The following is a 13642-nucleotide window of genomic DNA, read 5'->3' on the forward strand; positions in this document are numbered from 1 at the left end:
ATAGCAATGTGAAAGGAATTCTATTTTTATAAGCAGAAGAAGCATACTGCTGTCACTGACACTCGGTAGCAGAACTTTACCCCTTTCTGTTATTTTAATTTCTCAGTATTATTTTAGTACATTAACTAAAAGAACTGTGTCATGGTCATGGATTCTTTCTAATTGAAGCTATGCCAGGTGAGAACCCACAGAAACTTTTATGGATGTCCTTTCCTAAACATTGGAGAGTGACACTGCTGGTTTATTGGCAAATGAAGCTTACAGAGTTGTTTATCCTTGATGATGCTCTTTTTCCCCAGTTGGTGGAATAAGAGTTTTGGCCTAGAGATTAAAAAAAAAAAATCACCAGAAGTTGTGACTTCATCTATTTTTCTTCGTCATAGGTTCACATAAGATTAATTTTATTGAAAATAAAATCTTAATTTTATTATAATTATTAATAGAAAACGTAATTATCTCAATTCCCACATCAATATATTCAGAGGGTAAACTGGGGAATAATTTTTTGTAGCGACCAATTTAACGTGACTGCCAGTTTTGGACTTTGAGTAGTATTTTGTGCACATCTGTACTGTGAGCTCTGAAGTTTCAAAATAACACAGGAAGTAAATATTTCAGAGTTTTTGTTTTCATGCAGTATATATGCAGATTGAGTATAGGTGTCTTAAAATATCTCGATTTCACCTTTAAAAAGGTAGTCTTATAGCTCAGAAAGCAGTGGGTGGTCTCCAGTTAACTCATTCTGTCCATGCAAGCATTTTCACTTGTCCAATGGAACTTCTCCCTTCTCTCATCCTTCCATGTGCCCCTTACTGTTCTGGGTTTCCCCCCAACCCTCTGGAACCGATGTAGGGAGGATATTAGGCATGTGCAGGGAGAGGAGACGGGAAGTTCTGTTGTGGTAGTGGAAATCTCTGTGCTGATGGAACAAGGTAGTTAGATACCATTTGTAGTCCTTTTTTATATAATGCATAATGGGTCAGTTACATGATGCTTTTTGTTTCAAAACATGCATAAATGTAGGTTGGGGCAGTAAGGCCTGTCTTGCCAGCTGGGGAGCACTCTGGTTTCTGATTTCTAAAGGTACTTTGAAGCAGCTCGCAAATGTAGAGAAAATACACATTTTTTCCTTAACTGTGCTATTCTATGAAATGTATAGAATAGCACACTTAATGAACAAAGCAAGCTCAGAAATAAGCTCAGTTGAATCCTAACCCCTGGCTAGCAGTGGCAAGATTTGCTGGAGCTATTCACCTAGCCACTGCAGCCACAGTCCTGCTGCTTGTGCTTGGCAGGGTGGGAGGGGGCAGGAAAAATGCCTCTTCACTGTGCCAGCTACCAGGATCATACCCATTTGCCATGTGATGGCAGCATACCAGCTCATCTTGTGTCAACCCAGTCCATCCCTATAATGCCTCATTTTGGGGAGTCTCCATTGGAGTAGTGATAGTGCCAGTTCTAGCTTCCATCTTTCTGCTCTTTGGGTGGGCATATTGAACTGCAGCTCTGCCAGTGGCAAAACTCCCCTGCTGGTGCAGGCTAGTGGAGCCAGGCAGAGCTGGATGGAGGGACACCTTTGCTGCATCTACACTCGCTCTGAACATGGCCATTGGGCATTTGAATTGCTCTGTTTCTCTTAGACAGATGTGGGCAGGAGTGCAACCAAAGTCTCCCTGCTGCAAATAGCAGTAGCCTGGAGACTTTAACAGGGTTGGAGATACAGGCAGCCCTCCAAATGTTGCTGAGGCTGATGGGAGTTGAAGTCCAACGGTGTCTGGAGAGCCATGCTTTTTAGACAAATCTACCAAAGGGTAATTAGCTGTTCTGAACCTATCAGTTTTATTCAGTTCCTGAGAAGCACTTTCTTCCACCATATGTCCTCCACAGTGGTGATAGTAAGAGCAGTTTCTGTCTCGGGTTTCTATTTCTGGCTCTTTTCTCTAAATCCTTAGAAGATTGTGCAGGCAGTATGTGGAGGAGCTAGCTTGTTTATTATGTTGTTGTTGAGCTTGATCCTGCCTTTTGAAAACTCCTAGGTTTGTGTGGAACAATTTATGTGCCTATAGTATAGTTGTAGTACAGTATGGTGGTGTGTGTGTATTACATGAAATGATATTTAAGATATTAGTTATTTGGCAAGGAACCTAAAATGTGTGTGTCCAGCGTATTCTAGAGCCAGACAGAAGAACCATGTGAATCCCTTCTTTGTTAGTCATACTGTTGTGCTTATATAAACCTATCACATTTTTGTGATCTATGATTATGACTTCGGAGTCTATCCATGGCAACATTGTCACTTGGAGAAATATTAAGCTGCATAGATTTAGAGAGATTTTATTTAGGAATCTTTTAAACGTTATTCAAGGACTAGGAAAATGTTATACTTCTTCCCTAGTGGATACTTTTAGGAAGAAGGCAAACATGTTAGGTTAAATATGAAATTTACAGGAAGCTAAGCATTTCAGATGATATATTTTCATTGCACAGATAAGGAAGTTGAGTGAAAACTAAAATATATGCATCACAATCCTATGCAGATTTGCACATAAGTACTTGCCCCAGAGTCGGCCACGACTGGACCTAATGGTCAGGGGTCCCTTTACCTTTACCTTTTACTTGCCCCTCTGAATGTTCAGTATGTCTTACTAGCAGCTGTTACCTCAGGCTGCAGTCATATGCACAAGTGGAAGGGTAGTCTTTCAATAAGGTTATGAGTTACCGTATATACTCAAGTATATGCCAATTTTTTCAGCACATATTTTATGCTGAAAAAGCCCCCCCTGGCTTATACTCGAGTGAGGCGGCCGGCCCGAAAGGAACCCTTTCTCACCGCTGGTCCCGCCCCTGCCTCTCGCAAGGGCAGGCACAGGAGCCGTGGTTGGGAGAGGCCCTGCGGTGCGCTGTGCTTCTCCCAGCTGCGGCTCCTACACCTGCTCTTGTGAGTGGCAGAGGTGATAGCAGAGGGATGAGCGGCTTGAAAGGAGCCCTTTCGGGCTGCTCCTTCCTCCTCCACCGCCTTTGCCACTGTCGGCAGCAGCGGAGGAAGAATGAGCAGCCCGAAAGCAGCCCTTTTGGGCTGCTTGTTCTTGCTCCACCACTGCCACCACCACCAGGTTTGTGGTTTGGTGAACCAGCTTATACTCAAGTCAATACGTTTTCCCAGTTTTTTTGTGCTAAAATTAGGTGCCTCAGCTTATATTCGGGTCAGCTTATACTCGAGTATATACGGTAATTATTTAAGGGTGAAATCCAGTTTTCCACCTAACTCTTGGGATGGGTTTTGATCCAGCAGAGGTATCTGTGAATGTCAAAAGGGGGAAGCATTTTTCTCCCAATTCTCTTTGCTGATGAAGTCCCTCACACCACTTTTCATAGTGTTCTAAAAGGTTCCCTGATCCTCTAGAACAGATTTGGGCAGGCATTAGAAGGTGAATTAGAGAAAATCTCATCCCCTCCTCTAATGTTAGCAGATGCCTGTGCTAGAGCAAAAGCTGCCCTGCAAGTGAGAAGGCAGCATTCAATGCATCTTATTCTAAATAACTAAACAATGAAATGTGGTGGTTCTGACAGGACATGATTAATGCATGTATTATGGCTTTCAGAAAGTTAAAAATAAAATTGGCACATTGTCTGTGATTCAGAGCTTAACAGATTTATAGCCAGTAGTAATATACTTGGGAAGATGACTACACTCTTGTAGACATTTAGTTGTACTCTGTCCATGATTGTACACTGGGTTACTTTACCAACCTGTTAAAGAGTTAAGATTTTGGTGAGCTGGCCTAGTATCTTAAACTATGTGGCAAGTGAGCAAACAAATTCAATTCCTGTGAAATGGTGAACTATTGGAGAGAAGCTGAATCTGATTCTTCAGTGAAATACTGGCTGTGTTTTATCAACAGTAAGTTCCTTCCCCAAGTTGGGACATAGGGACATGATCCCAACACAGTGCTTCTGTGCTGCATTATTACCCAGACATATATAAGCTAGATGTTGAGTAGTATTGGCATCAGTGAGCCATGTGCATATGAACTGGTGTAAGTGGAACAAATGTCAGTAATAATTAGGTATTTCAATTTCAGCTTTTTACATCCTTTTCTTAAGCTATCATGCTTTGGGCTTCCTATCTTTAAATACCTTCTTGGTTGTCTTCCAAGTTATCTCTCCCTGCCTGTCCACAAAGATCTGTCTCAGGGCCCCATGTGAACAATTTCTTGGACATAATGACTTTTCATTTTCCTCATAGCAGCTTTCTTTTTTGAAAACTCTCCCGTTAATTTGACTTCACAGTAATACAGTAGTGATGGGGTGGGACAAATAGGCAACCAGTATCCTGTTTGTGGGTTTTTTGCTATACACATAAACAGGGCTTTATTACAGGAACATTTTGCAAGACATGTTCAGAAGGCTCTCTACTAAGAAATTTACCCAGTATAAGTGGAGGGAAGCAGAGAGGTATTAGAGTACAGTGACTCAGTCTGCAAGCTTTCACACACATTGTGGTAGAAATCCAATTAAAGAAAGTCAGACTTCTTTCTAAATAAGCATGCATAGAATTGTGCAGCATATCTCTGTGCTGTTCATTTGCAAGGGAGTACCTGAACCTATTTTTTCCTTGGGCAAGCTGGCATATCTATTCCATCTTGCTATTTCAAGCAGCAAACCAGTACAGCCACTCATAATAGGAATATACTTGCAGTTGAACTATAACTATTTCAAAGGCAATCTTTAAATTTATTAGAAATAATTAAACAAACATCAGCTGTAGTTTCAGTTGCCTAACTGGATGCAGATTTACTCCCCAATTTGTGATTTGAGACATCACGCTGGAACAGATACCTACAAACAAATGTATTTGTAAAATTGTGCCATAACTGATCATGTCAAATGGTGGGATGGAATACTTCCTGTTGCAGGATCTGCTTACTTGTAAATGCTCCAATCTGCCCCTTGATACAACAGAGAAGGATGCTTACCTGCAGGAATTTATTTATTTTGATAATTATTTTACAGTTCTAGATACGTGCTGACTGCAACCCCACAAGCAGCAATCAGACTCTGCATTGATTGTGAAACTTATTGGAGAATTTTTCTTTCTCCTATTCACAATTATCTAAAGTGGAGAGGGGATTGCTACAGAACTTGGAAACAGTCACTGCTATGACCTCAGAGATTTTGATGCTCCTGAAGGGCCTTGAAACTGAGTGACATGATAAAGTTAGGCTTGTGTAGAGCAGAAAATTATAGATAATTATTTGAACTACGCGGGTGGCGCTGTGACCACTGAGCCTAGGACTTGCCGATCAGAAGGTCGGTGGTTCGAATCCCCGTGATGGGGTGAGCTCCCGTTGTTTGGTCCCAGCACCTGCCAATCTAGCAGTTTGAAAGTACGTCAAGTGCAAGTAGATAAATAGGTACCGCTCCGGCACGAAGGTAAACGGTGTTTCCATGTGCTGCTCTGGTTCACCAGAAGCGGCTTAGTCATGCTGGCCACATGACCCACAAGCTGTCTGCAGACAAATGCCGGCTCCCTCGGCCTATAGAGCAAGATGAGTGCCACAACCCCAGAGTCATCCGCTTCAGGTTACAGACTCCTATAACCCAGAAATAGTACCTCGGGTTAAGAACTTTCCTTCAGGATGAGAACAGAAATTGCGCAGTGGCGGCAGCGGGAGGCCCCTTTAGCTAAAGTGGTACCTCAGTTTAAGAACAGTTTCAGGTTAAGAAAAGACTTCCAGAACGAATTAAGTTCTTAACCCGAGGTACCACTATAATATGTGTCAGAGCTGCCTCTAGGTCCCAGCTCACAGAGGACCAACGCTAGGCTGTCGTTATGTACAAAAGTCTTTATTGAGGTTCAGTTTCCATTTCAAAGCCGCAGCGCGCAGCTCTACGTCTTAAATCCTAGACCGGCGAAGTACCGTCTGAGTCTCCTCCCCTATGACACCAGTTTAAGATCCTAGCCCTGCTCCACCTTTTACGCTGCTCTCTCCTCCTCTGGGTCCTCCTGCCCGCTGGGGCATTGCCCTTTCTGGACTCTTCCGACGCTGAGTCGCTTAGCTCCTCCCCCTCCCTCCGGCGGGCTTTAGGACCCGGTTCCCAATCCTCATTCTCTGCGCTCCTGTACATTTGAACTTGCCTCTCGCGCCAGCCCAGTGACCTTTCTCCTAACCGTTACAGTACTTCGGTCACTGCTTCCCTCTTCCGGGACACTGGCCGGATCTGACCTCTCCTCCGTTGTCCGACTTTCTGATGGAGGCGTGGTCAGCCCTGCCTTATCTTCTCTCCCTGGTGGGGAATGCACTGGCCCTGATCCTTGGGACTCTTCCCCCCCACTCTGCTCTGGTGGGGAAGCTGGTCCTGATTTCCAGCTACTGCTCTGGGAGTCCCTGCTGCCCCCTTGCTCCTGGGGCATTCCCCTTGGGAACCCCCTACCCCTGGCCACTGGCGCCCCCTTCTGTGAATCTTCCGATTCGCTGGAGAGGCTCATGGAATCCCTCGGTCCACTGTCCTCTTCTCCTACGCTCCCCTCGGATTCTTCCCCTTCGCTCTCCATCTCCTCTCTTCCCTGTGCCTCTGCTCCTGAGCCCCTGACAGTATGTAACCTGAAGTGTATGTAACCAGAGGTACCACTGTATAGGGACTGTATTGGGAAAACATGGGAAAAATTTTAGCTCCAGCAGAACAGCTGCAGTGGGATGTTCTGGCAAAATGCTGTAAGCTTTGTGTTGGCAAATATAAAAGCCCACATATTCAAGGCTGATTGTTTTTCTTAAATTCAAACAGGAAGATTATTAAGTGACTAATAAGGAATGTTACTTTTCTTACATGTTCATGACTTAGATTAAAATGCCACCTTTGTTGATTATTTGTCCACTGCTTATGATGAGTAATTTTATAATTATTTTAATGACTAACATACTTGATAATTTGAATTCTGTACAGCCATAATTCCTTCATTGTTTCTCTGAAAATGTGTCATAGCATACATGATTTTTTTGCTTTCTTTTTTCTATAGGAAACACAGCATTGCATGATTGTGCAGAATCTGGTAGCCTGGAAATAATGAAGATGCTTCTCAAATATTGTGCAAAGATGGAAAAAGATGGTTATGGAATGACTCCCCTTCTGTCTGCTAGCGTTACAGGTCACACAAACATAGTTGACTTTTTGACCCAACATGTTGAAACTAGCAAAGTAGAACGTATAAATGCACTGGAACTCCTGGGAGCCACCTTTGTGGATAAAAAAAGAGATTTGCTCGGTGCTTTGAAATACTGGAAAAGAGCTATGGATATGAGATACAGTGATAGGACTAACATACTGAGCAAACCTGTGCCTCAAACATTAATAATGGCCTATGATTATGCCAAGGAGGTGAACAGTGCCGAAGAGCTAGAAAACCTTATTGCAGACCCTGATGAGATGAGAATGCAGGCCTTGTTAATTAGAGAACGTATTCTTGGCCCATCTCACCCAGATACGTCCTACTATATTCGGTACAGAGGTGCTGTCTATGCAGACTCTGGAAACTTCAAACGATGCATCAATCTGTGGAAGTACGCTTTGGACATGCAGCAGAGCAATTTGGACCCCCTGAGCCCTATGACTGCGAGTAGTCTGCTTTCGTTTGCTGAACTCTTCTCCTTCATGCTTCAAGACAGAGCAAAAGGCCTGCTGGGCACAACAGTTACATTTGATGATCTCATGGGTATACTGTGCAAAAGTGTCCTCGAAATAGAACGTGCCATCAAGCAAACTCAGTGTCCGCCTGACCAAATACAGCTCAACAAAGCCCTTTCCATCATTTTGCATTTAATTTGCTTGCTGGAGAAAGTTCCTTGTAGTCCCGAGCAAGATCATTTCAAGAAACAAACTATATATCGATTTCTTAAGCTACATCCTAGAGGAAAGAATAACTTCAGCCCACTCCACCTTGCTGTTGACAAGAACACCACATGTGTGGGGCGCTACCCAGTTTGTAAATTTCCTTCTTTGCAAGTTACTGCTATACTAGTGGAATGTGGCGCTGATGTAAATGCTAGAGACTCTGATGACAACAGCCCTTTGCACATATCTGCACTGAACAACCATCCTGACATCATGAATCTTCTTATCAAGTCAGGATCACATTTTGATGCAACAAACTTGCATAAACAAACTGCTATTGACTTGCTGGATGAGAAGGAAATGGCAAAGAACTTGATCCAGCCCATCAACCATACTACACTGCAGTGTCTTGCTGCCCGTGTAATTGTGAATTATTGCATAGGTTACCAAGGGCACATCCCAGAAAAACTTGAGAACTTTGTTTTGCTCCATAGATGACAGTCTGACAATAGGCCCTTGGTACTGTGGGAGCACGAGTTAGTAACATCAATTGTTGCTTTCTCAAGCACTGTTGTGATATGCCAGCGATACACCATCATTCATTCAGCTTGGTCCATCCTGCTCATTTGCAAAAGCATTATTAGAATCAGATCTGCAGAATTGGTTGCCCAATATTTAAAACAAACATACCATATAATATATTTTGTGGATTATTTAGAAATGTAATGCTATATTCGGACTCACTAAAATTTGTCTGCCAAAGGCTTGTCTACTCTGGTTTAGTTTGCCTGTTGGTTGTTTGGGACTGAACTGAATAATTTTCGTGGTGTTGTCTTATTCTTACTGGTGTGTGGATTTTATATAGTTGGGAAGTCATCTTTTTGTTCTTGCTTGAGCATTTCTATTCTTTTTTCTAATGGGTTCATTGCTGAACTATTCAAGTTGTATGGACTTGTTAACATTTGCAATTACCATAAGTGCTTTTATCCTCTCTATGCACTGGCTTGAACATGACTGTTTGTGTGTTGGCATATTTCTATGCAGCAGTTGGCCATTGTCAGTTCTGACACTGTTTTCTTGCAGTTTGTTAGAGAACTCTTTGAAAATATACCCTTTACAGTTTGACATTTCTTGAAGACATCAGTCAGCTGTCTAAACTCATGTGACTTTTTGCCCCCAGCTTTTTCTGCAGTTGCTTTCCATTTATTTTTCTAGAGTTGCGTGCTGAATTTGGGAGTAAAATGTGTTCTTGTTGGCAATCCCACTTTTAAATTAAGTCTGAAAGTCATATAAATATGTCTTGCTGCGAGGAGAGAAAGGAAAGGAACTGCCATATTCTCCTCTACACTAGTGTCTTGCTTGAGCTGATTGTGTGACTAGGCATAGAGAGTTTTTTTCCAAATTTAACCTGAAACTTAATCATACAACTCAGTGAGTACTAGATCAAACATAGTCTGAAATTACAACTCAAGATTCTTAAGTACAAAAGAAACTAAAGCATGTTGGCATGATGCTTGTCAGTCCAGATCTAGCCATCAACTAGTATAATTAACTATATGGTTGTAATCAGTAGCCCTCTGCAGGGGCTTCAGAAGTTTAGTAGTATCCCCTTCATTTTCAAATAACTCTTACAGATAATTTGCATGCATTTTATTCTCTAATACCTTTCAGCCATATTTATGGAAAACATCAGAGGCCATGTTGAGTACATAGTCTCGACTGAAAGCTATCTATTTTTATAATACTTGCACAACAGCTTAGCTATTGCAGCAGAAAGGGCTTTTTAGACTTGATAAGGAAACCATAAGTGAAGACTACAAATGAGATTAAGATTCAGGTAATTAATATAATTCAGCACTTTATTGTTGATTCATAATGAAACTTATTATGGCATATTAGACCTGCAAATGTCTTAAAATAAAATGGTTCTCAAGAAAAAAAAATCCCACCTCATTTTTCTTCAATGGAATACAGTGTACTACTATACCTGGTGCTTTTTCAGATCACAAAAAAACAACAACACATAGGTTACTCTGAATCTGTAGCAGTTGACAGTGCAGGAAAAATCAGAACCAAATCAATGCATCAAGGCTGGCATGAATCTGGAATTCCTTTTTTAATTACAGCATTACTACCCTCAGTTGATTGATCACATTTGGTTGGCACATCCTCACAGTACATATTAAGTAGTACTCACCCTGACTTTTTAAAATCATCACTTTATTGGCCTATTCAGAAATAATGCTAAACCATGGGTTAGCATTTTGAGAACAAACTGCGTCTTTGTGCTTTCTCTTTTTCTTCTCCTTAGTGTTTGTGGGAAGAAGTCTGGAAACCTCCAGTTTCATTTTGGAAGAAATCACAATATCAGGAAACTGGTTTATTTATTCTAACTAGTTAGTTCAAATGAACCAGGATTAAACAAGTTTTACATTCTCATTTGTTAAAACAAACCAGTTAGCCACTTCCCAAACAAACCAGTCAGAATTAGCCATTTCCCAATTCAGGATGCTATGGGAATATGTAATGCATTAAAACAAGGTAGAAGATTTCTTTCTTCTTTTTTCACATGCAAAGGAAGAGGAGAGCCGAGAGAAAGGGATGCAAGTCCAAAGTTCACTGTGGTTCATTCTTGCAATGCTAATTCGTGTTTTAGTGTTGCTTTTGAAGTGGGCTGTTGCCTAGTCTAGAGTGTATATGACAAAAATTAATTTGTTCCATCACACCAAGAAAGGAATGAGAAACTTGCATTGCTATTTGTTTAATTTTCAGAACTGGCAAGAAATGCAAGTTATTTTTTGTTCATGGGCACATCTGGGTCACTATCAAAAGCAAATCGTATGGGGAAATTGGGTTCACAAGTATAAAGAGAACATTTAATTTAACTAATTACTTTTACCCTGGTTGAAACACATTCCTATTTCTGGATTCACAGCCTGAGCAGTTTGGGGGTGGGGAAGAAAGATTTTTCATAATCTTCATTGCTTGCCTGCAAGTAGACAATACTAATTCATATACTAGAAGGGCAAAACCTAACCTACTTTAGCCTAAAAATAGGACATGAGATGAACAGGGAGACTGTAGAACACTGTGTCCTCAAAAATGTTTTATTTTCCTTTGTAACTTTACTCAGGCAATACTAAGCGTTTGGAAATGGGGATATCTCTTGACTTATTGGGCATACTTTGAAAAATATCTTCTGCTGATAAGTTAAAGAATTGGTATTCTGTAAAACTTTTAAGAAACCTTAGTTAATGGTGACTGAAGACTCCTTATATTTGCCTTCTTGCTAAATATGGCATCTCCGTACTGAACAACCATACTTCATTTTTTAAAATACAATTTATTTACACTCTTGCTACTTCATTTTTAAAAACAATTTTAAAAACAATACAATTAATTTACACCCTACATGAAGACTTTGTCTCATGAAGACAAAGTCTGGTTCTCTTCTTGTTTTCATGTTAATTTTCTAAGTCTTTAAACTACTGAAATTAATTTGCTAAATGTTCAAACTAATGCAGCTCTAGATGCATAGTAAATTAGAAACTACCAAATAGCCATCTCTTTGTGTATACTAAAAAGTAGCTTCCAACAGCAATTACCCACCACTTGGAATACTGATGATAGCTGTTCCTGTAGTCCTGGAAATTATGAATTAGTATAAGGCTTATAAGCCATTCATGAAGATGTGTTTTAGCATAGGTTGCAGGAATATCTACTTGCCAGCATTAGGGAAATGAAGCCCTTTAAGATATTCTGACTGATCATTTCTCTTCAACATAGTTTCCCCTAAAAACATCTAGTTTCTTCTTACTGAACTGCTGTCATGCCTTATTTGAGAACCTCACATAACTTTCAGATAAACCATCTCTTTATTTGGAAAGAGGCAGAAATGTGTACCATCAGTATGGCTCATCCTGATTCTTGACCAAGTTTATCCCATTTATTGCTTTTATGTATTTCCCTTTTTATTTATGAATGCTTGTAATTTTTGGCACTAGCACAACAGTTCCTTTGTTAACATGAGCTTGGTTGCCAGAGAGGGCTCCAAATAGTGTTTTCCTCTAATGTTGTGCTGAGCAATTAAGAAAGGGAAGATCAGCCATACTTCGTACTAGCTAAATATCCCACACAGTGATAATGTTCATTCAGTTAGTATTGTTTGAGAGCAGAGAACGAGGGAGTAAGACTGTTAAATTATGGAGATAAAGTTTTTGAAGTAGTAGCCAGATTTTATATGCCAAAGCCACTGATGGCTCTGCTCTGCTAATCTGTATGGAATCTGATGATGAGTCAATATTTTAAAGATAATAGCAATAAATTTATATTTACATTAAAAAATACAAGTCCTCAGAATTGCGGGGGGGGGGGAGGGGGGGGAGATCAGTCCACTTAGAAGAAATACATGGAAAATCCTTTAGTTGCTGTGGATTTTTGGACTCCTTTGGATACTGATTCCTGTATTTTGGTGGATTTGTGGTACACAACTGAACCTAACCATGCTAAGCTCCCAAGTAGGCAAGTCTAGGCAGTCCTGAAAGAGTCTAGAGGTGTAAGCTATTGACTTCCCTTGTAATGACATAATCCTGATTAGTTTTAAGCTTAGCAAAACAAGTTTGGCTGTTGACTCTTCCTTTCTTTATTGCCCATTAGTGTCAACTAAAAGCTTTAAACCATTGTTTTCCTTGAGTTTTTCAGCAGCATATTCTGTTTCTCCTATGCAATCCTGTCATTTGATCTGTCCCTCTTTTGTTCCTTGTATGTTTACTGTCATTCTCCCAGTCTCTTATGTGGTACGCCTCAGTTTTCTCATCCTTCCTCATGAGCCAAAATTGAGATGGGGCACCTGAACCCATTACGAAGCAGGAGAACTTTCTTGAAAAGCATAAGATCACTGCTTCATAGTATAATGTATTTATTTTTTTCTTCCTTCAGTCTTACCAAGTTGTGCCTATGATAAGCCTGTCAAAAATGGAGGAACACACCTGCTAAGAAAATACTTTATTATGCCTTTTTTCCTTCCTACTGGATGTGACTTTAATACATTAAAAAAAGAACAAGATGAAAGATCTTGTTTCTTCAGTTCCTTATCAGTTAATCACTGCTAACCTTGCACAAGTCTTTCAATGTGTTGTTGTGAAGTTAACATATCAGACTTTAATAAGTTGATGTATGTAAATGAAGAGCTCAGGGCTGTGTGTAAGTGCACTGAAATTGAAATTTTGCACTAAGAAAAGACTGTGAATAAATGTAATAATTCTGTTTCTGCAAACAATTTGTGAGAGACAAGAAATAATATAAATCATTGACATTTCTCTGAACCCTGTTTTCCAGCTGTCTCTACAGCTTAAAGAACTGGAAGCTTTTATTTTCAAATGAAAGCTGAGATTCCTGAGGTGCTGCACATGGCACGCTCAGAGCTTGCTATCCTGCGCATAGCTTGATCACAGATGCATAGATCACACAATAAAAGTGTTCCTGTAGGAACTCGGGCTTATGGCAACACCTCTAACAATATTGCTGACATTTGTGGATTGTTACAACATAGATATTGAAAGAACAATAATGGCATGTGAAAGAAACATTGAAATTGCTGGACCTACAGGGGAGATTCTCTTCCTGTCTACACACAATGCAAATATTGAGGGTTTTGTTGTATAGCCATTTAGTACAAACACAACACTGGGGTATATCACATTTCTGATAGGCTTCTTTAAAAAAAATAATTCCAGGTTGCTTCTCTTCTCCATAAAGGTGAGAAATTGATTAACACAAAAATTTTCTTTCCTTTTTTTCTTTCTTTTTAATA

The 13642-nt window shown here is 40.4% G+C and overlaps 1 protein-coding gene across 5 annotated transcripts in view; it reads left to right on the forward strand.

Moving 5' to 3' along the window:
- Positions 1–13108, forward strand: part of FEM1C (fem-1 homolog C) — a 29002-nt gene extending 15894 nt beyond the window's left edge. For all 5 annotated transcript variants that reach the window (XM_079995562.1, XM_079995560.1, XM_079995559.1 and 2 more), the window contains exon 3: positions 7019–13108. In XM_079995562.1, coding sequence (XP_079851688.1) covers positions 7019–8328 — 1310 coding nt within the window. In that variant the 3' untranslated portion in view covers positions 8329–13108. The remainder of the gene's footprint in view (positions 1–7018) is intronic.
- Positions 13109–13642: the final 534 nt, after the last annotated feature.

The sequence above is a fragment of the Podarcis cretensis genome (assembly GCF_951804945.1).
Source record: "Podarcis cretensis genome assembly, chromosome: 11".
Lineage (NCBI taxonomy): Eukaryota > Metazoa > Chordata > Lepidosauria > Squamata > Lacertidae > Podarcis > Podarcis cretensis.